At 36.6% G+C, this 27275-nt stretch overlaps 4 protein-coding genes across 5 annotated transcripts; 2 read left to right on the plus strand and 2 right to left on the minus strand.

The window, feature by feature from the left end:
• Window positions 1–411: 411 nt before the first annotated feature.
• LOC135619366 (transcription factor IBH1-like) lies at window positions 412–1302 on the minus strand. Its single transcript, XM_065121302.1, has 2 exons — window positions 961–1302; window positions 412–570 (listed from the first exon to the last, which is right to left on the minus strand). Exons 1-2 carry the CDS (start codon window positions 1300–1302, stop codon window positions 412–414), a joined length of 501 nt encoding a protein of 166 aa, XP_064977374.1.
• Window positions 1303–13274: 11972 nt separating this feature from the next.
• Window positions 13275–14550, plus strand: LOC135618525 (uncharacterized). Its single transcript, XM_065119435.1, has 2 exons — window positions 13275–13899; window positions 13992–14550. Exons 1-2 carry the CDS (start codon window positions 13453–13455, stop codon window positions 14052–14054), a joined length of 510 nt encoding a protein of 169 aa, XP_064975507.1. The 5' UTR covers window positions 13275–13452; the 3' UTR covers window positions 14055–14550.
• A 2141-nt stretch (window positions 14551–16691) lies between these two features.
• Window positions 16692–20712, plus strand: LOC103994134 (thioredoxin F1, chloroplastic). The gene is made up of 3 exons (XM_009414441.3): window positions 16692–17085; window positions 20123–20222; window positions 20299–20712. Exons 1-3 carry the CDS (start codon window positions 16781–16783, stop codon window positions 20431–20433), a joined length of 540 nt encoding a protein of 179 aa, XP_009412716.1. The 5' UTR covers window positions 16692–16780; the 3' UTR covers window positions 20434–20712.
• Window positions 20713–21709: 997 nt separating this feature from the next.
• On the minus strand, window positions 21710–27263 carry LOC103994133 (biotin carboxyl carrier protein of acetyl-CoA carboxylase 1, chloroplastic). Of its 2 annotated transcripts, XR_010489044.1 has the most exons (8): window positions 27045–27263; window positions 26500–26553; window positions 26252–26415; window positions 25842–26145; window positions 25670–25741; window positions 22846–22911; window positions 22630–22765; window positions 21710–21962 (listed from the first exon to the last, which is right to left on the minus strand). XR_010489044.1 is itself a non-coding variant. In XM_009414440.3 (7 exons), the coding sequence occupies exons 1-7, from the start codon at window positions 27207–27209 to the stop codon at window positions 22742–22744; spliced, it is 849 nt and encodes a 282-aa protein (XP_009412715.1). In that variant the 5' UTR covers window positions 27210–27263; the 3' UTR covers window positions 22470–22741. The 2 variants fall into 2 exon arrangements, 1 of the variants encoding a protein (XP_009412715.1); XM_009414440.3 differs by lacking the exon at window positions 21710–21962 and having other exon boundaries at window positions 22470–22765.
• Between the last annotated feature and the right edge of the window lie 12 nt (window positions 27264–27275).

A 27275-nucleotide genomic window follows, 5' to 3' on the forward strand; every position in this document is an offset into this window, starting at 1 on the left:
TTGATTATAATACATCGTTTCCAAGTAATTAAACTAAGATTACCGTTCATTTATGAAAGCAACAATAATAATAAATGGATGGACTATATGCCCTGTGATGTTTGGTGTTGAAGACAGTAAGTTGAGATGATGGTTTAAGATAGGAAAATAGGTGTCTTGTTTATGCATGACATTTGTGCTTTCTATCACCTTATCCATAATGAGAAACTAAGGAAAGAACAAAGACTAGCTTAAGCGAAACCACCAAAGTGGAGAATCAAAGTCTGGGGGGGGGGGTTGGATTGACAGCAGCACACTAAGAACCAGCAGGTGAAGTCCCACTGGGAAAAGGTGATGGAATAACTTGGTGGGTGGGGATGAACTCCAAAAACAAGCAGGAAACCCTAGAAAAGGTCGATCCCCTTGTTGTGGTTATGTTGTCCAAGCCTTTGAGAGCACGAAACAACCATTCCTGGCATGGTCGATGGACCCACCACCACCACCACCACCAGCCCTGCTGGGACCTACCGAGGTGAAGAACACTTCCCCCTTCCTCCTCCTCCTCCTTCTTCTTCCTCTCTTCTCCCCACCCTGCAAGACTTGCAGATGTCCATCAGAAAACTTAGGTGTGTGTCACTTATCAGTCATGACAAGCACACAGATGGCTGGGACTGTGACAGTATTATTATCTAATCTCAACATGTCTCGTTTTGATTCGAAGAATACCATGTCTTTATAATTAAGTACAAATTCTAAGGTTCATGAACATATATTTTCATTATCAAACAAACCATGCATAAATCATTCTACTTTGCGGTAACATGTTGTAGGTATGGAGTACAGGCCTTATGTAGCGAGCGTATTGCACTTACCAACCAGACCACCACGCCTGCTTTTTCTCTTGATCACCTCTCTCTTGACCCTCTACCTCAAGCCATCCTAAGAGGAGATCGAATCCGTGACCGTTTGCATGAGCCTCACCTGCGTGGTTAGGCACCTTATGTAGTCCGCTGTTTCCTCGAGCAGCCTGCAGTAGTCCATGCCTGTTCCTCCGGGTACCAGCTTGCGAAGAACCTCAGCTCGATCGATCTCTATTACTACTTGAGGTCTCGCGATCCTTGGCCTCCTGGGAAGGATCACAGGCCTGGCTCTTCGGCAGCGGAGCTTACGGAGCAAAGCGCGGCTCCAGGCTCGCCTGTGCCCGGCGGAGTAGGCCATCGACGCGTAAGCAGCGCGCCTTATTCTACGGCTGCGGCTGGCCACCGAGGTGTCGCTTGCGGTCTGCTGTATACGAGAGAGGCATCTGAGGAAGTGGGCGGCCATCAAGGGCTTGGAGGGGTGAAGGTTCCGATTAGGGTTACAGTCTCCACTGTAACTCTTTGGTTCCATAGGGGAGGAAGGAGGACAGTGAGAGAGAGAGAGAGAGAGAGACTGAAAGAGAGATGGCTATAAAGGGATCAGAAGATAGGATTGGATGGATATATAACGAGGTGAGGGGTCTTTTTAAGGTACGGTTTCTTAGGATTGCTGCTCTTCTGACACACAAGAGGGTCCGGCTTGATCTCAGAGACACAAGGCAAGGGAAAGGGGAAGGGCAATCCCAACTCTGACACACGCGTCAACATGCAGAGATCTCCTCCATTTCGTGGCTACAAAACATGCATGGGTGGCAAAAGATGGCACAGTATGTACATAGGAGAAACACTATTAACTCCATAGCCACTATATGAATAGCCTAAAGAAAGAGACAGAGGGAGAGACAGAGAGAGAGAGAGAGTCTTTTGAGGAGGAGGAGGAGGAGGAGGAGAAGGAGAAGGTAGGAGGAGGAGGAGGAAGAAGGAGGAGTTGGAGAAGTGGGTGGTGGGGCCATGGGAGAGCAAACCACCACATGAGTGCACATGGAGTAAATGACCCACTTGGTGGGGGTGATGGGAACAGGTTTTCCCCCTTAGCTTTCTGCCTTTATCACGGCACTTGGTTTCTTCCTTTGCCTCTCCGTTTGGTTTCACGTCCATGACATACCCATCTCTTTCTCCCTCCCCTCCTTCCTTCTCCTATCACAAAAATATAAGAAAGAAAGAGAAGAAGAAGAAGGACAAAGCTCATCCTCCCCCTTACTTCTTCACTGTGTACATGGTGGTGCACCATAAATTAAATATATTAGCAACCACAACAATCATTATTCACCCAACTCAGAATGTTTGATTTGGGTGTTACATTTCTTAATTGAATCTTAAGAAGAAGAGAATTTATTTCTGGATAAGTGACAATGATACCAGTTGTTTTGATGGGTCAAATCCAGAACAGCAAATACATCAAACAGTGCAAGGCGGACATTTATGGTGGTGCACATGAGTTTTGCTTTCATGTGTGCTTGCATGACAGACTCAATAGTGCAATGAATTGTGATGGAAATTAAATTCTCTTTCTTAAGTTTGTGGGAAAAGGACAATGATCAATCTCGAGATGGATACGTCAATTAGAACAAGATCAGTGTTCTTGATTCTTTTCTCATTGAAACTTGTATTTCCTCCTCCATACTCGTATCGTGTCAATCAACTAAATGAACACTGTAAATGGATGCTGATCCAAGCGGATAGATGAAGCTTCTCAAGTTAATATTTTCATTATTATTATTATTTTAATCATCTTCTAAGTATTATAACTTACAATAACAAAAATTAATATATGGCAGGAAACTAAGTTTAATCGTAAAAGAGTTAATAGTTCTTCTTCTCTTATATCATACATACATACATACATACATACATACAAGATTTATCTCTATTCAAACACAACTCTTTGTATACCTTCTAAAATAAACTTAATAAATTTACACATTTTCTTTCGCCCTCTTTAGAAACTCTATAGAGAAACGCAAGAGCACCGAAAAATATTTCACATCTTATAATTCAATTTCTAATTCTAATTCATCAAAGTGTTTGAATCTAATCACGACTCCTAAAATACTTCCAACCTATACGTATGTACAGTACATGCATAGACATGATCGTGAGTTAAATCATGTAGGATTCGTCGAGCAACTTAGATGTGCCTAATGGAGCGGCTTTTACTTCTGGTATAAGGATGTGTCTAATTCGATTGCTGCCGACGTATGATTTGGGTGTGATCTGTCATGGATTTGATTTCTTGGGTGTCTCAACTACACATCGATGGGTGAGAGATAAGGTTAGAGCAGTAGTACTAAAGAGTCAGCTTCAATCTGTTAACGTTCCACGTTGCTGGAAAAGGCGACACATTAGCTTCATTGTATTATACGCACTAAACACTGCTGTCATGGAAAAGCATGTGTATGGTCCAAAAACATTCTCTCAGGTTCACTGCATTGCTGGTGCACATGCAGATTCTTCAATTCGATTTCTGTAGTTTTCATGGCCCTAAATGTATGTATAATCTTGTGGTACATGCATTTAGTTCCAGGAATCAATATACAAAGCTCACTGCTGTCCTGCTAACCTATATAATCAATTCACTTGGCCAAGTTTTGGACCACGTCTGTACTAATAAAGCCAGGCAAGGCATATTATCTTCTCTTGGCCATCAGACATAACCACAATGGATGTGTTGCTCACAGTGGTTGATTACAGCTGAGGTTGACAGCTTGAACATATCAAACTAGGGAGAGGGGATGGAGCAGTCTGAAGTTGAAGCTGCTAAGTATATATCTAAATCAATGCAGCATATAATATATGTTTCAGTGGATAAAGATTATTCCAAGGAACAGCAGCAAGTTTTTGATGAGATTCTAATTAGATTGACATTTGAAGTTGCATAGAGGTTTGACATAGTCAAAATTAAAATTGATTGTCAATCTGACATGATGAAATTGATCTAAACTAATCCTTTTTTTTCCCAGTATTATTGCCTATGGAAGAGAGAGAATTTAACTTAAGGACAAAAAAATACATCTTCAAAAAATTAAATAACAATATGATCATTGTGGGCATAAAATGTCTATAGAACTCAAGCCTAGTTTAGTGAATTCAAAATGAAGATATATCTGAAAATTAATTATATATAGTGTCCGCTATGTTGATTTAACGAGGGATATTCTTTTTAGGTATTACACTAACGTCAGACCAAATGGTGACTAGTCTTGAGTCTCGACTCGTAAAATAATAATAATAATAATAATAATAATAATAATAATAATAATATAATAACAACATAGTCAATTATCTGCGCATCTATTGAAGATGCCTTAAACAGGAGAAAATTATTGCTCCAACTTTTGTGAAAGAAGGGCCAAATGGAAGAAGGAATAGTGTGGACATAATTAATTCTATTAGCAAGTTGACCAGTGTAGGCATCCAAGCAATTCCCTCTCATTTATGGAATCTCTTGCAACCACAAAAGCACCTTATGATGATACTTATATTCTGATTAGCTTACAAAGTAAGCATAATATGAAGTCTTTTTGTCAAGGGTCTGGCCTTCCTAATCAATCACACTATCACCTACCACATATATTAGTTTACCTTAATTTTGCCCCAGAAAAGGGTTATTCACATATCTATTGTTTCAAAAGTTTGGAAATAGTGCATTTTCTCCAATCAATTTTAATAGTGCTTCATATTATATATCTCCCACAAATATCCATCCAATGGTTAATCACTAATAATCATTGTTAGTCTGAATACAAAAATTAAAATACACAAAATATCTGATATACCTTTACAATTCTTACCATCTTAATGAAACTTTTAGTAATAATCTTAGGTTTGATAGTCAAATAAAAATTAACTACAAGGGAATATAGTTTGTAGTTCTTTTAGGTCTTTGCATGGATATACATACTATGTTTAAATCTAGAGAGATATATATAAAAATCATTAACTTAAGAGGAATATATAGATTCAAAAATTAAATTAAATTTGTCTTTTATGCTACTCTATAGAACTCGAATAAAGGAAGATAAATGGGCACTCAAGAAATTATCTTTCAATGTAGTGCTCCAAGCAACCTGAGAACTTAAGAAGAACAATCTTAAATATTTCTTTATTAATAAGATCAATCATCCAAATGATAATAGAATTGGATATCATTTGGTATATATTGATGTATTGTTAAATCAATTATATATATATATATATATATATATATATATATATATATATATATGAAAATGATAAAGAGTAATTGATATGGAAATATGCAACCTTGACAAGGGAGTACAACCCTCTTGTCCGAGGTGGTTATCATTTCACCCATCGTAGAATGGACGTATGACCTAACACATAAGATAGGAAGGGTGATATGATTAGAGATTGTTGCATGACAGCAAAGTAGATGGTGTCCAATGGTTCATCATTTAAGAACTCATCGTAGGCACATGCACGTGTACGTGACACATTACCAGATCGATCCATCACCATGCAATGTCCAAATTATTTTGATTGATGGATAGTTTAGAGAGAAGTTTATATATATATGTATATAGATAGATAGAGAGAGATAGATAGATAGATAGAGAGAGAGAGAGATAGATAGATAGAAAGAGAGAGAGAGAGATTTATCAGCCGCAAAAATTATACGGCTAACGAGTAATAATTGCAAATGCCATCGATTTTGGTTGTGCATAAGGGTTGGTGTTGAGTTGGATCATGAATCCCAATTCATCAATCAGTGCATTAGTGTACTGATCCGCATGAAAGATGTTTCCTAATTTGAGTTTCGTAAGGATGAGCAGAGATCTGAAAGGGATGAGTAGTCTGTGATCACTGAGATGATCCAAATTTTACTTGGAATTATTTGATGATAAAGGGTGCTTAATGAAACCCGAATCAAATTATAGCTGACCTCAACTTTGATAAGGCACACAGATCATCGTCTATGATACATCGAGAAAGAACTCCATACAGTACAGTGTAAGGCTCTCACCAATGATGTCTACTAACAATATGAGCTGAAAAAAGCTAAATGCCAGCCCTAATTAAGGGGATTTCATGACCTTAATTAACTTAGGATAATAAAGGTTGGGTTGACTTGATTGAATTTTAGCCCATATCACAAATGGCTGTTGCTAAGATCTGTCCAGTCAAAATCCATATGAACTACACTAAAGTCTATTCATTGATAATTGCCCAGTCAATCTGCTTTCTCAAAATATAATATATACATCGTAAGAAGAATAAAAAAGAAAGAAAGAATATGGCCTAAAGTTGTCCACAGAATTTTTCTCAAGTAATCTTTCACAGCATTATTCCTATCCAAAAGAGGAGAATAGTAATATGGGATTCTTATGGCATGCAAGAACAATTAGATCCACATGACTAAGGAGATTAAGAACTTAGGTTTAGGTTCGATATATAAGTTTTGATTTATGAAGAAAAGTTTCACATTAAATGTCTAGTTATCTTGGTAGGTATCAAGATCAGATTCATGACAAACTGAGCTATTAACATGCAGGTACATTACCTTGTAATCCAAACTGAGGACGACAAGATAAAAAGGATATAACTTGCACCAGGAATATTGGGGAGCTCGAATCATGCTTCTCGCTTGTTCCTTTTTGGATTTACAGATATGTGGATGAGGAAGACGAGAGTGCTGCACATTTGGCTAGCTTCTTGTTTTTGTGAAAGCGAGGTGATCAGGATGCACACCGATGATGAAGGAGCTGTGCTGTGCCATGCTGTGTGCTGAAACTACTGATGTGGACTGAATGAAATGTTGGGAAAACCCATGCGTCTCAAACTTGGACTCGCATGTCTTTGAGAGTTTTCTTGGGAAGACGATGCCAAGGGCCTTGTATGGACCATTTACTAGTGGGAGGAGGAGAGACTCCATGCGTCTCAAAACTCCCAAAAGTTTCTTGCATCACTTGGCTTTACCTGCATGCGACAAAGAGACTCGAATAGCCACATATATAGACAACATATCAGAGTGAACAACGTACCGAAAGATGTGTCGTAGAGTGACTAATGAGTTAAGGTATTGATAACTTTAGTCAATTTGAGTCAGTATTAAATTGAAACAAAACTTATTTATAATAAAAGTTATTGGACTTAAAAGTTGGATCAAATTTGGGTTATGAAAAGGCTAACCACATAGCCTAAACTAACTAAGTCAACAATGGGCCTATGACATTGATAGTACTATCAAAGTCTAGTTTTGTAACTTCATGTCAAAAATTATGACAGTAGCATCGTGAGAGTCTAATATTGTGGCTCCATATCAAAAATTACGATGAAAGTATTATAGAAGTCTAGTATTATAATTGTTTCAAATATTATGATGGTAATACCATTCGGAATCAATGGTAGTACTATTTGTACCCTAAAATATCTAAATTTTAAATTTTGGTTCAATTTTGAAAGATTTTTTAGGGCTATAAATATTCTACTCATGCCTAGTTGATAGAGCATTTATTTATGATATTGTGAAGCATTGTAAATCTCTTTTTGAGTATCATTTGAGTCTCCTCTCTCTTGAGTTCGAGTGTAGTTGTTATACTGAGTATAAGAGATGAGAGGTCTCTTGTAAAGGGTGAGTGTAAAAGTTCTCTCATCTACATAGAAAAGGAGAATATTGTAACAAGGATAATTAATTTTCACCCGTTAAATATAATATTGATAGTTTAAGCCAATGGCTTTGAGAGAAGATGAATCGAGGGTGGATGTAGATTAGGAAGATTGAACTACCATAAATTATTTTTCTCTTGCTTGTGACTTTTACTTATGATCATTTACTTTACTTGCTACTCTTATACACACTCCATGATTAAGACCCTAACACTAATAATTATGAAAAAGTTTGGATTGGTTTGATGAAATTTCAATGAGTTAAATTCAAAAATTAATCACCGTATAATCATAAAATATGAGAAAATTGATATTAAACATCATCTTACAATTATGTCTTTGTAGTTTTGAAGAAGTTTGGATTGGCTTAGTGAAAATTAATCACCAATCGAGTTACACTCGAGTTATATTTGTTCACTAATTTAATAAAAAATCTAAATTTAAAAATTAATCACCATATAATCATAAAAATTTTAAAAATATTGCTACGAAGCATCTTAGAATCATATCATATGTGTCCTTGATAAGTATAGATTAATTTAGTAAAAATTAACTTGAGTTACACTTACGGATTGAACAAAAATAATTCACCAAATAGGTAGTATTATCACCTAGGCTTTTTATGGTACTATCGAGGGTGGTGTTATCACCAAATAGGTAGTGTAACTCGAATATAATTCAAGTATAAATAGGTAAATTATCTCTAAACTATCTAAATTTCTCTATCATAACATGATCCTAACATATTTAGTATCATTTTTATTTTTTTTATTTTAAGATCATTAATTATTCAAATAGGAGATTGCCACATTGAATCTATGATGGAGTGTAACTTAAATGTAAATAAGAAAATTATCCACAAACCTATCATAATATATTTAGTATTATTATTTTTATTTTAGGATCATTAATTATCAAAATAAAAGAATTCTATATTGAATTTGTGATTAAGTATAACTCGAGTGTAACCCGAATATAATCCAAGTGTAAATAAAAAAATAATCTAAAACATATCCAAACTTCTCCAAAAATATTATAACATGATTGTAACATATTTAATAACACTTTTTTATTTTTATTTTTAAGATCATAATTGTTGAAATAGGAGATTTCTATATTGAAGTGTAAATAGAAAAATAATCTCGAAACTTATCCAAAGTCCTCAAACTATCTTAGCATGAACTTAATATATTTAGTATTATTTTTATGTTTTTAATTTTAAGATCATTAATTATCAAAAAAGTGGATTTATATTTTAAATTTGTGATAAGTGTAACTTGAGTGTAATCGGATTATAACTCAAGTATAAATTATTGAACTATCCCCAAACCTATTCAAACTTCTATGCTAGCATCATAATATCATTCTAACATATGTAGTATTACTTTTTATGTTTTATTTTTTTTTTCTAATTTTAGAATATTTAATTATTTAAATAGGGAATGTGTGGGATTAAATCTTTGATGAGTGTAATGTGAGTATAACTTGAGTGTAATGTAAGTGTAATTTTAATTATCTTTCTAAATCTATCTAAACTTTTCTATAACAACCATAACATAAATCTAATATGTTTAGTATCATTTTCTCTAATTTATTTTAATTTTTAGATTATTTTAGAAATATTTTTTTAAAAAGGGCACTATAGTTCTTAGTTGTACTATTACTTGGTCTAGGGTAGTACCATCACGCTAGGTTAGTAGAGCACTAGGTATAGGTAATATCATTGCTTGTCTAGCAGTACTATCACTCCTGGATAGTGTTATACTAGAGTATTGAGTGAAATTATGATGAGTATAACTTGAGTTACAATAAACATAACCAACCAAAACTTGTCAAAAACTACTATGGCATGAGTATAAATTTTTAGTACTATTTTTCTAATTTTTACATAATTTTAGTGTAATTAATATGATTTTAACATGCAATAATCCGAATGTTATGTTATAATCCTATCCTATCCATAACTCGAGTTAAAATTCACCCAAATCAAATTATCTAGAATTACCGTAATATGATTCTAAATTGATAAATACTAATTTTTTTAATTTCTTTTGATAATTTTAGTCTAATTAATGAAATTTATCATGTAATGATCCAAATATTAGATCGTAATCATATCCTATGGAGTATAACTCAAATTAAAATTCACCTAAATTAGAATCAAATTTTTTATAACTGCCATGAGATGATTTTAAGTTCATTAATAGTAATTTTATAATTTTTAGATGATTTTAGCAGTATTGTCATCAAATGTCATCAAAAACAAAAATACAAGAAGTATTGTAACATCAATTATAAAATGATAATTTCATATTCAAAATTATCACAAGCTTATAATGTCTCATAATGTTGTGACACACTTGTTAAAAAATTGTATAGGTTTACTTATTGTATAAGTATACTATAAACAAAAAAGCACCTCCTTTAGCCAATGTAGACAATAAAAATTAGATTCTAGAAAAAGATTGAAAATATCACATTGCTTTACATTTGAGAATGTCGACTTATACAAATGATGGATATTTTCATAACTATCGATTTTGGTCTAATTGCTAACACTTCTAATGACTTCTAGATTTCTTACCGTGACTCGATTCTATCCTTATCTTCTTTCTTCTACCTGGCTATTTTACACTCTTCAAAGGTAAGATAATCTTATCATTATATTTTTTAATCCAAAACTACTTGCTTCTTATTGGGAAGATGGTGTCATTATAAGTCTTCTATAAATATTTTGTCGAAAGTTAATCCTCACAATACTCATATGGATTGAAATTTAGAAACCTAATAGTAATTATTGCATGAGAGCATGGAATATCAAATATATCAAAATATCGATATAAGCATATCCTTTTTATTAAGTGTATTGTAACTATCTCGATATATGTTTGAATTTGGAAAATATTATTCGAATGAGAGTAAACAATATATAATCTCATCTTATCTTTCAACTTTAATATTTCTTCCTCTATCGAGAGTATCAATGTACCGAGCATAGTATTGATAGTTTGACAATGCAAATAAAATCACCTTGTAACATTTTTTTGCATCATCGCGATCATATATCTTATTGAAAGTTCACAGATATTAGTGAATTCATGCTTTTGAAACCATTTGTTGTTAATATTATATACCTCATCCTATTATAGTAGCTTACTTCTCTCAATTTAATTCTACATTCCAATAATAACTTTCAAGATATTTTTTCATTAGTTTTTGTATACATTCATTAAACTTAAACTCAGAAGGTGCTCTTACGATAGCCTAAATAACTTTAGCTGCCTCCCTATCGTGCACGTTACTTACTAAATTCTTTAAAAGATGGATCATGTAGTAAACATGATATGACTTTAGAAATATTTTTTTTACTATTACAAGAATTTTAGGATTTCTATCACAATTCTTAAGAATCATTGCACCAAAGTATTTTCTCAACTAAAGAAGAAACCATTTCCACAACTCTCTCCCCTCAATCTCTACTACTCCAAATGTGATAGGATATAACTTATTAGATTCATCAATAGCAATCATCATCATCAATACACCAAGATATTTTTTAGATAAATGTGCTACATCTCAACTAATAACTCGTTGAATATACTAATTAAAACTATGCAAACATGCATCAAATGCCCAAAAAACTTAACAAAAATATTCTTCCTCCATAGTCATTAAATAAATAGTCATTTCATAGTCATGATCTTTCAACTCTCATAGAAAATGTATGACTCACTATAAAATCCATAAAAATCTTCACAAACTTCAGTCGATTTCATATGCTAGATATGCTTTTATATATGAAATTACTAGTCTAAATCTTTTTTGTATATCTGTAATGATCATCTTCAGTGTATAATGTTTATTTGTAAGAATCTATTCTTTAATTTATTTAGCTATAAACTTGTTAGTGCGAGATAGATGATCTTGATTTCCTCTAAACATATTACATTGATATTTATTGATGAACTTTGTTATTTGACATGTATTATCTCCACAAGCAACTATTATCCATCCACAATGCTCGACTTTACATCATCTTTAAGCTTGTAACTTTTACATACTTAAATAATCATTTTAAAATTCATCCTTATAATATATTCTTACAAAGCTCTTTTAAACTCTAAAATATTGGACTTATATGTCAAATATCATAATCAAAATTTTATATTAAATATATAATATGAATAGTCACAAATTATTACATGTTCAATGTATAGGCCACTGATGACAACTCATTTTTATATGAATTGGGAGTTAAATCATTAAGATTGATGTCATCTTCTTCTATGATTATATCCTCCAATAGGTTTTCATACATATCTAAATTGAATTCAATAAAATTATTGATAATATCATATGCATCAAATATATTCTAACCTATATCTTCTTCGACTTCTTATCTTATTCTCTACTCAGCCCATTCTTTCTCAAATATCTTATAATTATTTTTATTATCATACGTTATAATATCTTATTCAAATCAAAGTTGTAAAATTGAGGTTGCCTAGGAGAAGATCCTTCAATTTGCTCTTCTAACTCATGACTACTTCCCAAAACAAAGTTTGATATTTGAATTTATCAAGAGGTAGATCGTACAACTTGTTCATATATTGAATGAGCATTTCCTAAAATTACTTCAGATTCTAATATTGACAAATGTAGTGTTTCATTAAAAGTATCCATATCATCTAGAAAACCGAATATTTCATTCAGAAGTAATTGATTGATGAGCCTATGCAAGGCTTCGTTGAAGGCAATAATGTCCATTAGGAATAAAGATATCAACAATGGCCACCTCTTAGGATGTTGGTAACAAATACACTATGGCTCTATTGCCTAACTAGTCATCAAGGCTTAATAGATGGCTTCATCGATGATAACGACGATGGACACCAATAGGAAAAAGAATATTGATGTTGGCAACTGCTCATCACCAAGGCTCAATCAAAAGCCACAATCATAATGACCAATAGGAAGGTGGACAATGCCAATGACCAATTATCGATAACTAGGCTATACCTCGATTGCTCCACTAATCGTTGAGGCTTAACGCTTAACTAACAACCACAGTAATAACAATCAACAAAAGGCTAACATATTATTGGTGGGAATGTGACATCAACCTGTTGCCTTGTTCTTAATGACCTCCTATGATAACGATGGAGTAGAAAGCTGACGACGATGACACTACTACCTAAGGCTTAATACGAACACCCAACCCCCCCCCCCCCTCCCCCCTCCCCCCTCCTTCGGCAACAACAATCTATTGTTGTTTTTGCTTAGGCTAAGGCTCGTGCTGACGCTAGGTTAGGTTCCTATTGGTGATAGCGACAAAGATCGCAACGATTGTGACCACCACCGGTAAGAAGGTTGATAATGATGAGACATTGCTGTTGCATTGGTTGAACGGGGGTAGCGAGATGATTAAAAAAAAAAATAGTAATCTAAGACTTAAAATGAATAAATCAAATACTTCAACTTGAACTGACTAATAGGAATAAATCAAATACTAGTAAAAATCAAATATGATAAATTACCTAAAATGAAAAAAAAAAAAAGAAAAGAAAGCTTTTTCGATAAAATGCCCTTGAGATGCCTTCGGCGGCCAAGCAAAGCGTCCTCCGTGTTTAGGTGGGTAGGCAAAGCTGGCCAAAACACTAAGTGTTCTTCAAGTGGAGTGCCCTCCTGCGCTTCCAACAGCCCGCGTGTCTGCTTGTACTACGTGCTCCCTCTAACCCAAACCAACAATAAATGCACCACCACCAACGCCTCCTCTCCTTCTACGGTGAGAGACCACAGGAGAGGTGTTCGACGTCGGGGCCCCGCCCGTCCCCACCGCTGTTGTGGACCCTCAGCATCCCTTCTTTCTTCTCCCCTTCTCCTCAGAACCGGAACAAACACCTTGTGGAACAAGAAAACCTAACTCAATATGAGCCTCCTTCTCCTATTCTCCTTCTTCTTCTTCTTCTTCTTTGGCGCGGCCGTCACGGCGGCGAGCGGCGGCGACGGTGGCAGCGCGTACGAGGTGCTGCGGTCCCACGGCCTGCCCATCGGGCTGCTGCCCAAGGGGGTGCGGGATTTCTACGTGGACGGGGAGGGGCGGTTCGAGGCGCGGCTGTACGCGCCGTGCACGGCCAAGTTCGAGAGCGAGGTGCGGTACAACGCCAGCATCGTTGGCACCATCTCGCCTGGCCAGATCGCTGGCCTCTCCGGCGTCGCGGCCCAGGACCTCTTCCTCTGGTTCCCCGTCCGCGCCATCCGCCTCGACGACCAGGCCTCCGGCATCATCCATTTCGACGTCGGCGTCGTTGACAAGCGCTTCACCCTCTCCCTCTTCGAGTTCCCTCCCGACTGCGCCCCCGCCTTCGTCGCCGAGGTTCGCGTCCACCTCTCCTCCATCGTCCCCAATACTTAGATTTGTTCGATCTGTCTTGGCATTTCGTCTAACTCCTTTCTTTCGATCGGCAGAGCCAATCCGGTGAGCTCCACTACCGTCTCGATCAACTCGATCCTCAACACGTTGCCGTCTGAAACGAGCCCTGCCGTCCCCGTTAGTAAAGGTCCTAAATAGCTTGCCTTTGGCTTGCTTATGTGTGCGCTTCTTGTGTGTTGCGGACCTGTGAGGCTCTGCTTTCATTCGAGCTGAAAGACTGCTCTTTTTTTGGTTGAATGATGATGGAGTCGGCACCCCCAAAATGTGCAAGCGATCCAATGAAATCGGATGAGAGAGCATCCGATGTTGGTAAGAGAATCGAGGGCTATTCTTTTTCCAACCAGTGCATTATCATATCAATGCTTATAACAGTTCTTAGTGGTGATGATACTATCGATTATGCCGGTAGAAGACCACATGTATGCAGTGGAGAGTCTGGGACTTGATACACTGCAAAATGTTTACCTTCTTGTATTTGTGAGTGAGTAATGCATCGAGTTTTTGTGTATATGCAGGAATCATTTCTCTGTATGTAATCTATAGGCAATTATTGTATCTGAGTAATATATATATATCTTCTCTTGATTGCTGAAATGTATGGAATCAACTAATGATCATCAAGGAATAGTGAAATCCGATGGAGATGTGCATGGCAAATCAAAGATGATGAAGTGATACTTGTTCTGAGTCTGAATGGTATCCTGGTGCTGGAGGTCTTGTGGGTTTGCTGGTGCATGTGAATTTATCTAATATTTAGGGCATTGTTAGGCAATTATGAACGGACAACATTGTTGAGGTATCTTCAGCAATGCTGTACTGACTGAAAATTGTTCAGGTATTTCACCATGTTTTAGCTAATCTAAGTTTTTGTTTGTACAGACAACAAACTTGTCAGTTTTCAGAGGTAATGAGAGGCAAAACATCCATAAACTTTGTGATTAATGGATGGAGCTTTGCTTGAATGGTCTTGTCTTATTGTTCGCATATGAATCTTAGGATATTAGTGCTTATATCATGCAGCTCTTCTGATGATTGTTTTTTGTTTTCAGGATGTCTGCAAAGGAACCAGAAGGGCAAACCCAAGCAGTATGAGTGATAGCATTCAAATGTGGGTTACTAACTTAGTTTAGTAGCTTGTCTTCCACTTTCATTCGTCAGGCAGTTCAGACTAACTTGTGGATGTCTTGTAGATGTGCTGGTAGATAAGAAGTTTTCTAAAACTTAGGACAATGTTGAACCGACATAATTTTTTCCAGATTTCAGCTTTTTGATCATTTTTGGCAATGACTAAACGACTGAAAATTGTTCAGGTTTTGTCACCAGACCTGCAGGTAATATAATTCTTAGGACCTCATTATTAATGGTCATATTGACAAAACTTAATTTTCTCTGTTTCAAGTTTTCAGGAATGATTTGAGCTGACAAAATATATGCATGTTGCCAGGGTAAGCAGAATTTTGCTACTTTATGGTAAATTGGGCAGAACTTTGATGAAACTCTCTAGTTTAATTGTATTTTAGTGAATCTTGGAACCCAAGTGCTTATGATATGTAGCTACTCTGATGGCAGGAGTTCTGGAAGGGAATTGGAAGAGCAAATGTGTGCTTCAAACCTTGCCCTTCATGGTTGATCTCGAATGAGCATCAGGTGTTTGTGTCTGCACCAAAATGCTTCAACTCATCTTTGAGAATGAATTGATAATTCAGCCAGCTATTTTGGATCTGTGCCAATGCGGCTAGTAGTTGAAGTCTTATGTGTTTAATCTCTGCACCTATCACAAATTATGTCAAATGTCACATCTGATTCTTAACACACACACACACACACATTGAAATCTTCCAAGAGCTTCAAGCTGGGAATATCAGGTAACATATCCTGCAACTGGGTAGAAAAACTTGAGAAGCTTGTGATCTTAACGTGAACAAAAACACTAGTGTTGTGATTCTTCTTTCCGCTCTACTTCTGCAGATGAAAATACTTGAGAAGCTTGTGATCTTAACATGAACAAACGCTGGTGTTCTTGTTGTGATTCATCTTTCTGCTACTTCTGTAGATGGACTGGTTTCCTCTGGTCGTCGAGAGTTTCATCAAAGTGAAGAAGCTGTGCTCACGGCTCATGAAAGCCATGAATAGTACTTTTAGTGAGTGAATCAAATGATGTGCATTTTTAATGTGGCAAAGGTGACCAAAAAAAGTTCGGATCGGGTATGATTAGTATGATTTTTATAGTTTAAAAAATGTTAAACCCGGATCTGATTCTGATCCGAATTTAACATGGATCAACTCAATACCAATTGGTTTGATTCAACTTGTTTAAATAAATAATCAAATAATATAATTGTTGTACATCATTACAAATATGAAAATTCGATCAGAGTCCAACTGGATCCTATCCGATTTTAGTACCTACATGGTTATTCGGACCCGACCCGAATTTATAACGGGACAAGTCTGTGAAATCCGCATTTCATGCTGCATCCGAATCCGTTATTTTTGGATCAGACCGCGTCAATGAGACTGGTCCGATAAAATATCGCCGCCACTACGCGCCAAATTGCCCGCCTCTCTGCGGGTGGAACGAACCGGAGGCCCAAATTTCCCGCAACACCCTCGTCTCCTAAGAACGAGACCAACACCAACCGCTCCAACAGACTCTTACAGGGGTAGATCCGTCATATCAACATCCATCTTTGGATCCTATATTTCTCGCCCCATAGCCACACGCTCGACATCTCACTTCGCCTTATGTCCACAAAAGCGCGCGCTCTCTCTCTCTCTCTCCCCTTCTCTCCCTCTTTCTCTCTCTCTCTCTCTAGAATCGCCAATGGCGCTTCGGATCGCCCTCTCTTCCCCCTCGATTCGATCGACCACGTCATCGCCGTCGTCTTCTTGTGGCAACCACCCTCCTTCCTCGCTGAGCCGGTTCCTGGGCTGCCCCCACGGGCGGTCCCCAGGCGAGCCCCTGACCGCCTCCGGCCGCAGCCGAAGGGCCGCCGTCGTGGCGACGTCGAACTTGGAGACGGCCGTGCCGGCCGTCGGGCAGGTCACGGAGGTCGACAAGGACACCTTCTGGCCCCTTGTCAAGGCCGCCGGCGAAAGGGTCGTCGTCCTCGACATGTACACCCGGTGGTAGGTTACGGCCCGTTCCTCCCTCTGCGAACCTAATTTCTGTCTTACGATCGATTGATTTGCTGGCCAACATCGATGTGAAACTGGATCTTTTGATATGGTAATGACCAGCATTCCGTATCGTCTCGTCGGTTGGGCTACTTTTGATTGACATCTTTGATGGTATCAGTTAAGATCCATAGTTGGATCAGTAAGTAATTTTAATTTTTCTCTCTCAATAGATGTATGACAATGTATTTGAACCTCTTAGAACGCCCAATTGACCTTATAATTGCAACATTTAATTCGAGCGTTAATGATTATATATCAGTCGTTTTTAGATTCCTTATTTTTAGTTGTAATTCAAAGGAAGACAGTCCGTTTAAGAATTCTGAATAGCTGAAGCTGTTGGAAGACACTTAAATTCATACTAAAAAGAACTTTTATGTGGTGTCGATTCTACTTGAATAATTTTAAGGTTGTTCTTCCCAAATCCTTGTTTTTTCAAATCCTTGTTCTTCCCAAAAAGCAGCATGTTCTGATGTTGGTATGTTCTGAGGTTGGTACTATGAACATTGCATAACCTTTTTTTTCAAATCCTTGTTCTTCCCATAAAGCAGTATGTTCTGAGGTTGGTACTAGGAACATTGCATATGCCCTAAAATACCCACTTTATAAACTTTATAGGAACCACAATTCCTTATATTTGGAACTATGACTTCAAATTTTTGGAGTTGTGATTCCATCTTTGATAAACTGTATTCTGTACTTTAAGAAATATGGCAATTCTTTATTTCTAACAAGTCTGCCGAAAGTGGAGTTTAAAACCTTTCTGCTTTCCATACATAAGATAAAGTTAGTTTAAATAAAAGATTGCCTGCTTTTGGATCTTCTGATCACAAGGCAGTCCAATATATATATACTTATACACGTCTCCTAGGCGCTCCCTGCCTTTAAACCATGCCACTCCCTATAAGATGTATCTACCCTTGTTACCAACATTTTGGTCCCTAACAAAGATTGTTACAAATGTTTTGGTGTGGTCAATCCCACAGGGTATATGGTTCATGTCCTAGCTAAGTTGTCTGTCTGAGACAAAAATTTGATTGGATTCATCTACATAAATACAGTGGCGTCGATTCTTATCAGAATTTTTGAACCTGTACATTCAATCCACAAGTAAAAGATTTGAAATGTTTGATAATGATCAGTCAGTGAACAATAAATGTACCATGCTGAAGCCAAATTTTAAGGAACTGGGTCCATCACCAAAATAATATTTTACACAAACAACAAGCTGAGAGGTCTAAAACTATATTGAGGTTAGTTGCATGAGTCTTGTTTTTCTCACCATTGAACTCTGATGAGGGTGGCAATATCACTAGTCAAATTAAGATTCATGAATTTTTTTTTTTTTTGTTAAAATGAGGTTAGACTGTGACAATGTATGCATCTTACTGTCCAAGAAGAAAATTTATTTTTGTGACTTGAATCTAGTCTCCTAAGCGTAAATGAGCAACCTTACCATTGCACTAAAGCTTGTCAGTATCAAATCTTTTTTGTCATTTCCAATAATAGGCCTTCGTCTTTGTCTTCTTGGATCTCTAACCTAAATTGTCCACTCTACCTTAGTTGTTCCAAAATGACAACTTTGTTTAAACTTTTCTAGTAACCTACACATCCATCTTAACATTCTCGTCTATACATCCTATACATCTATATTATTTCTTAAAATGTGTTGACCTATAAGTAAGCAGCTGATCTCACAATTGCATTGGGCTAAGTTGTCAGAATCATGCTACCATTTTAGCTTTTGTTACCTAAAATTGTGCTAAAGAAGTTTAGGAGAGGTTACTTATATCTCCACGAGGATGTGTTTGTAAAGAGTAATTTGCAGGGTCTAATATGCAATGAACATTTCCTTGATATTGTGCATATGAAAAACTTGTCCATGTATGCCTTGTTTTGAAATTGTAAGCCTGCAGATTCTCTTATTGGTACAAGTTTCAAACCTGTCTTGAACTAGTAAATCTTTCGAATTTTGTACTTCATTTATTAGGCTGATTTATATATGGTTGATGTATATTTATTTCCAATTACATATCCACAGAGAAGTTCAGCCTATGCATATTTGTCAGAGAACCATGTGAAAATGATGTCTGGTGTGTGACATCTCAATTTTTTACTTTTCCTTTAAAAGTTTCATTACAGTTGGTCAACTGTTGGGTATAATTTGAAAGGATATTGATGAAAAAAGAGTATTTAAAAGTTCCTTCAATAACACAATAGACTTGTTCAGAAAAGAACTCACAATAGGCACTTTCTGGTGTTGTAAGTCCCAATTTTAACTCCATAGTCTTTGGGCTCAAAGAAATGAGCATATGTATTTGATAATGAGTTTTAACATGAAGGTCTAATGCATAACAAGAATATATTGAAACTAATTTAAGGGGTCTAATGTGTGACAAGGATATGTGAATATTAACTTAAAAAGGGTTTAATGTCTAACAGTATAATTTGCAAGATTATACGTACAAGAAAACATGTTACATCCTTTAATATATATGCTAGAGCATATATGCAAAATATTTACATGATTATATATGAATACATAAGAAGGGTATTTTGAACATAGAATGATTTCTAGAGTAAACACTCGTTGCAAAAATTCCCAATTCCATATTTTGCCATCACTTGCAAGCTATTATTTGCATCTGCTTGTGGGTTGTCCAGTTCATCTATAAGTTGCAGCATTGTTTTTCCCGTCTTCTTTAATCGGTGTGAATTGTCTGATGTGAGGCTTGCACATCTAACAACATGTACTTTGCATTGCCTGAACTACACTAGCTATTCTTGATATTTATTTAGAACTCTAGATTTTGTTGTTTAGTTTTGAAGAAAATGAAGATATCTAGTTAGAAGCTCATTTTTCACCAGTCTCTTTAAACATGATTAGTTTGTTTGTTCAAGGTATGATCTATGGTATCCTACGTGTTGCAGAAGAGCACATTCATCTTTTCCTTTTTCCTAGTTGGTGCTATAAATCTTTGTGGTGCAGGTGTGGCCCTTGCAAGGTGATGGCCCCCAAATTTAAAGAATTATCCGAGAAGCATCTTGATGTTGTATTTATGAAGCTCGACTGCAATCAAGAAAACAGGGTATGCTGATGCTATTCTTATATGGGGTTCTCGCCTTCTACTTAATCCATTCTGATCTTTGTAATTTTCATTGCAGCCCCTTGCTAAGGAATTGGGCATCAAGGTTGTACCGACCTTCAAGATTCTCAAGGATGGCAAGGTGGTAAAGGAAGTGACAGGTGCCAAGTATGATGATTTAGTTGTCGCCATTGAGACCACGAAATCAAGTTAATATTTTCGTACTTATTTACATGCTGCCGCCAGATTATCGAGGACCAATATGCTATGATTAAACATATGAAATTTTACGTATTATGAACTATTACCATCTGTACTGTTTCGTTGGCTGTAAAAAACAATGAACAATTGTAGGAGAGATGAGAAAATGACAATGTCTCTCTCTAGTTTAAGATACACTGGAGTCGTGCAGTTGATGTAGCTACCAGTGTTCTTTTTCTTGCATGTAAAAGACTTGATGTGAGATGTATTACTACACTGGTTTGATGGAGCATGGTCTTGCATTTGTAATCTGTTCTATGTTCTCTACAAGAACAAGCCATCCAATGCAATCTTGCACTACGGTTCGTCTCAATGCAATCAAATAATTCATTGGACAAACATAAAATGCTCGTGTAAATAAATATGGTTTTTTTTTGTGGATAGATACCTTAGCAGATTGTGATCACTATGACTATGTCAAGAAAAATAATTAGGTTAGGTCGAATAAAGACAGTTAAAAGAAACAATTATATTATAAAGATTATATTATCACCACAGATTCTCATGACTAGCTAAAACATACGAGACATGAGTGGCAGCAATCGGATGGGATGTCATTGCGATGATGCCTATCAAAGTGCCACCAAATATATCACCATCGCAAGCTAAACTCGATATGAACCGAATGATACATTCAAGAGATTGCTGTCACCACAAAATTGGAATTCGTGTGACATGACATGGGTGGCAATAAGATCCGATCCGAAGCTATTGCTATCCGCACAGACTGTGATCGCTACCTAAACTCATGGGATAAGGGGTGGCCATCAAATCCGATGCTATCGCAACACCACCATCATCATCACCATCACCAATATCACAAATATTGGCCACCATGTTCCACATGAAACAGTCACTAACAGAAATCCAACTCTTCGTCTACAAGCCAACATGGCAGCATATGAGTGGTTCGCTACTAATCATCATCCGGATAAGAGACCTTCTCAAACAAAACAAAACAAAACAAATGTGTGTGTACATAAATACACATACATCATTTTTGTGGTGCAAGCAGATGGGATAACAACCCTTATCCTCTAATTTAGTACCCATAAAATCTCAAAGTCTCAATATTATGATACAAAAAGGAACCCATCAAACATATATCATTATATATCTTATAATTTTAAAGCTAAATACCACAATTCCTTCTTTTTTTTGTTTCTATAATTTTTACTCTTGTTAAAAGACAAAGTCTCCTAAAATAAATATTTTTAATAGCTTTGGGGTAGCTACTAACTGTTTGTTTGCGATAAATCCAATTCCTACTGGGCTCAAATTAGTGACCATGATAAAAGGAATTTAGTATCACAAAACAGAGAAAAGCTGGCTCTATAATGAGCACCTACCAGTAACAGGAAGTCAAATGGTGGTGTGATGCCACTGCTAACATCTTGTGGGGTTTACCAAGTATTTGATTTCTATATGTGCACCTAAAAGACCCAGATGAGTTGTTTCTTCCTCTACAACTCCATTATTGCCCTACAGAAGAAAGATAATATAACAACAAAATCATCAGTTATTCAATCAGAGCTCTTTGCAAGTAATGTGAGCTTAGCATATATAAGTGTAAAATTCAGATCTTTCTTCATGGAAATATGCCTGGGGTGGTCATACCAGCCATGAAGCTATTAGAAGATTTCTTCTTGAACAAAACAAGGCAGAGCAAAGTGTTATAGTTACCAACATCGGGAACAGAAGGGAAGGCTCCCTTGGAAGTGCAAACTCTAGGACAGTAATGCTGCACTGCAAAGAAGGGTTCACCCTCTTTTGAAGGCTACAATCAATTGCTTTGCTAGCTAAAAATTAAACCTTGCTTCTGCAATAAATAATGGACCAGAAATATTTGGTACATTTTGATTTGGCCACAACCAAAAACCCATCGTAGCAAATTCTTTAGCAAGGGAATCATATTTTGACTGCCAAAGCAAATAGAATCTAAAATATAGATAAATTGACTAGAATTAAAATCTATGTGACACAGCAAAATGGTCAAAAAGATAGAAGATAAGGAAGATAAGCAACACAACTCAACTTCATAGTCTCAAATGTGACTTGATGTTAACCCGAGAACATGAAAACAACTAATTATTGCAACTCAGAGGAAAGAGACATTTTTTTGTGACTAAATATTAACTTGAATACTCACACCAATTTATCATCAACTAATTCGCTCGCAATGTTAGCTTCCACTAGACTCCGCAGAAACTAAAAGCAAAAGGAATCAGAATTTGGGCCTTCCATCACGTTGCAGGGAACTTTTAAGGTTCGATGATGAAAATTGGCTGCATATAGTGTGCCAAGAAAACAAAGTCAGCATTGATGTGTATTTAGTTAAGAATGAAATACCAAAGTGAATACTAACCTGGTCTATGCCCACAGGTTTGCCATCTTCTACCAATATTTCAACTACTGTTCCAGCATGATCAGCCTGCACAGTGAGGGTCATTTCAAATAGTGATGACAATATTTTAAACAGAAAATGCTGACATGGTGTGATTCATCAAAGATACAGTGTACTTTGGGCATTTGGTTGCCAACCAGATGTCTGGGCTAAGCAAGAATACAAAATGCACATGAAAAAGGTTGATTTTAATTGGATAAGAAAGCTCATCATTAACATGGCCAAATTAATTATAAATTGAATTTAGAAGGGTGAAAAATGCACTGATGTCAAACATATGGACCATTTAGCTACATTATCAAATACAAAGATCTACTTAGCATTGTCTATCGGAGTTACAGATATGATCCTAGTAATGAACAAACTGCTGGATACGGCAAACTCCCACTGTATGACCAGAGGAACATAAAGCTGCTGTGGCTCATTCATCATGAGACAATAAATTCATACTGGGTGTTTTGCATACAATCGAAAGCTTACCAAGTACCTCAAATAAACTAAGAAGATACAAGTTTCTTCAAACACCAAAATCAAGAAAGGTTAAGAATATTATAACGAGCAGAGAGATGGAAAGTTTTAACTGGAGTCTTAACTTGTAAAATATGTTCCATCATGCAATCAAAGCACACAAGATCAAATCATGCCAAGATTAAATTCTTATGCTTTCACTAAACTTACAACTTCTCAAGATAATTATTTCTTCTATGTCTTGACTATTAACAGCGGGGAAAGGAAGCGTACAAAATGGGACACATCAGAAGGTAATAGATGAATCTGTAAAACGCAAATAGAAAATTTTATTTTTTGCTTTCGTATATTTCTAGATTTTGCCTTGAATCTAGAATAATCTGAGCATGTTTTTCTAAGCTCAAACATATCTATAGTATCATGAGGATTGTATCAGCATACATTGTCAACAAGACAAACCATGCAGAGAAGTTGACTTTTGATATAATTCTAACTCATCATTTCAGAGTTCTACTGCTCTTCTTCTGTACCAGGTATCTAGTGGTTTTAGAATCTCCATTTATAAAACACGCTCTAATGTTCAGTGGGATCCAAATTGATTTTTAAACATGATATTAGGATATTTAACAGTTGGATCATATTAGATGTTGAGGCACCTCATATAATATTTGCCTGCACAATGGAGATCCACATGAAAAGACATTCAAGAGGTCAGAAAACAAATAAAAAAATTACAAACACATTAAAGAAATACAGACTGAAAGCAAGAATAACCAATTACAGGTTCCATTTAAGTTCCAAACTAATCATTCATAGAGTTTTCTGAAGATCAAACCAACAATGGGAAGAAAGGCCACTCTTTGAACATGTTATTTGAAAAACTCTGTCTTGATTGCTACATCACGTCCTATCAACCACTAGAGATGCTTAGTATTGTTTGAATTTCGCCTATAAATTGACAGATTCTATAAGGGAGTGTAGCAAGCATGAATCTTTTTCTACCGTTATTGATGATTTATTTTGAAAGCTTATTTTGCTAGTATTTTCTATCTTAATAATAGAAAGAGTATGCCATTGCCACACCACATTAACAGAGCCATACTTGCTAAACCTCATAAATATGGTCATTTCTATGCACGAATTCAAACTCTAATTCTACTACTTGCTACTTATGTGGTTGTTACAACTTAAAATTAGAATCACAGCGTCAGGTACAAGTGCATTGGTGCTAAGATGCCAAACCATAATGTAGAATGCTTGAAAAAGATATCACTCCAGGAAAAAAGTAAAAGATTGCATTTTCTTACTGATAAAAAGCTTCCTGAGAAGAGACAAATGTCAAATGGTCAATATATTGCTTGTTCTTAACAATCCATTCTTTCCAGTGTTTTCCTCTATGACAATCATACAAGGATTTTGGGGTTAAACAAACAAAGTTATGTAAGATTTTTTTTTTTCCCCGTAGTCTCTTGTACAATTTGCACTTGAACAAAGATCCTTACTTTGCTTTCACTCATTTTGGCTCACCCTCATCAACAGAAGCAACTTCCTTCAACGAAGGACCGCGTGACAAAATTATTCCTTGATAGATCCAAAAGGACAAAGCTAAACTTTTATTATTTATGGCTAAGATACACTTTATTCTTTTCTAAATATAATTTATATATAATAAGATAGGTTTTTTTTTATTTCAAGCCATTTTTCAGCCTTTTTTTGGAACAACAGTATCAGTGTATTGAGACACACGATATATCGGAATGTATACAATGTTCCAAGTGTTCTCGCAATAGCCTTTTGGGGCATATATTTAGGGAAAAATCAGCAAACTGAATCAGCTTGCTAACATTCAATAAAATACATTATGTACTCTAATGTACCAATCCAATTGAATTAAGTTTCTAAATAAAGAAGACAAGAATTTCTTATACATTGGACCCTTCCTTAATGGCAGAAATTATCAAATAATTATCAAAAGTAAAAGTACTACTGGCAAGAGATCATGTATATGGTTTGAAACAGGAATACAATTAGTTCAAATCCAATATGGGTAAGCTTTCGTTTTCCCAAGACAGACCATATATAGAGAATTAGTTTCTGAAAGTGAGCATCCATATTTTTCTCTTTATAATAAGTAGATTTGAGAATAATTAGCTAAGAAAGCAGTTCCAATTTATATCAATGAATTGGCTTCCTGAAATTAGATAAAGTAAACAAAATATAACACACTCTACTATTCCAATTTTGCAAAGAATATTCCAAAACCAGAATGTTTCAAATAAAATGGTAGAATAAAAACAGCCTAAGAAGGAAATCTTACTTCAATTTCATTCATCAGCTTCATAGCTTCAATGATACACAGTATTTGTCCCTTGTTGACTTTGTCACCGGGCTACCAAACACGTGAACAGATGTAAGATGTAACAGCATGTTAGACAAAGATTATTTTATATCATTGGATATCATAGGCATTAATCTAAGCTTTTGATCACCTTAACGAAAGGGGGCAAGCCTGGACCAGGGCTTCGGTATAATGTCCCTGCCATAGGACTCTTGAGAGGAGGATGGGATGACTTGGAAGCCTTAGGGGCAGATGAAGCAGCGGCAGGTGATGGGAGGGCACGGGCAGCAGGTGGTGGTGGAACTTCTGATGGAATATAAGCAGGAGCAGCAGGGGCTTGCATGACAATTGGGGCTGGTGCTGGAGGCTGAGGCAAAGCCTCCTTCTTGCGAATGATAAGTTCACAATCATTTTGCTTCAGCTGCAATTCAACAATGTCTCTTGAATCAACAAGCCTGCATCATCAAAGACGTGACCAAAAGCCAATTTTTACTGTATGCCACAGGGGTCAGTTGAAAGAAGAAGAAACAAGCAAACTGATTGAGGGATATGTCTACTCACTTTACGATGTTTGCAACTTGAGTCATAAACTCAGATATCGCCTCCTCGGATAGTGGAGCTGATGGCAGGGATGGCTTTCCTGCTTCCGCATCCTGCCCTTTGGGTCCTAAAGCTTCTGCTTTGGTCTTAGAAGTTGCAGCATCATTGGCAGGTCCTCCAGCAACCTTTGACAAAAGGAAAACAATTTGTCCGAGGCTGGACCAAAACATAAATTAAGTTGAAACAGCTTATGTTAGAACAGTGCTTGCCTCATTCAATTGGGCCTTTGCGATGGCAGAACGGTCTCTGTAAAGCCTCAATCCCTACAATATGGAAACCCTAGTATAATGATATGTATCCGTGAAACACAAAAGGAGGAAACATTTTTTGGGCCCAAAAGAAAGCACAATTCCAGATTGGGCTCCAACATCGGAAAAATAAAACAAACATCAATGGAATCTGACGTCGTTCAGCTCCAGAAATCAGCAAATCAAGATGATGGATAAGAAATGATCGTTGTTTGAGAATGTCAGCATTTCCAATGAAATCTGAGAAACCGACCAAACAAGCAAAATTTTCTTTCTGATCTACAAGCTAACAAATTAGACCACTCGTCAAGAAACGAGAAGAACAGAAAACTCCGAAATCTACGTAAAAGGCGAAGGTTCGTTCATTTTCTTCAGCATTTGATTTTTTGCCATTACGGAAACCAAATTAGAGAAGATAAAGAAGCTTTCTTGTTCGAAAACCAGCCGAGATCTAGAACAGGGGATAGATCGAGAGGAAATGGCATAGGAAAACGGGAAGAGGGAACCTTGGCGGGGGCGAGGAGAGGCTTCTTGGGCTTCGAAGGTAGAGGGAAGGAGACCGCTGTCGGGCGGCGGCGAGAAGAGGCTGAGGAGGCGGAGGCGGAGGCGGCGGCGGCGTAGACCTGTGGCGCGGCCGCCGGTGCTGCGTGAAGAGAGGACGAGGAAGCCATCGCTGCGGGGGGGCCGATCGGGAGTGACAAGTGGAGGCGAGTTTGGGGATTTAGAGAGTGAGAGAG

Source organism: Musa acuminata, chromosome BXJ2-8 (assembly GCF_036884655.1).
Source record: "Musa acuminata AAA Group cultivar baxijiao chromosome BXJ2-8, Cavendish_Baxijiao_AAA, whole genome shotgun sequence".
Classification (NCBI taxonomy): domain Eukaryota; kingdom Viridiplantae; phylum Streptophyta; class Magnoliopsida; order Zingiberales; family Musaceae; genus Musa; species Musa acuminata.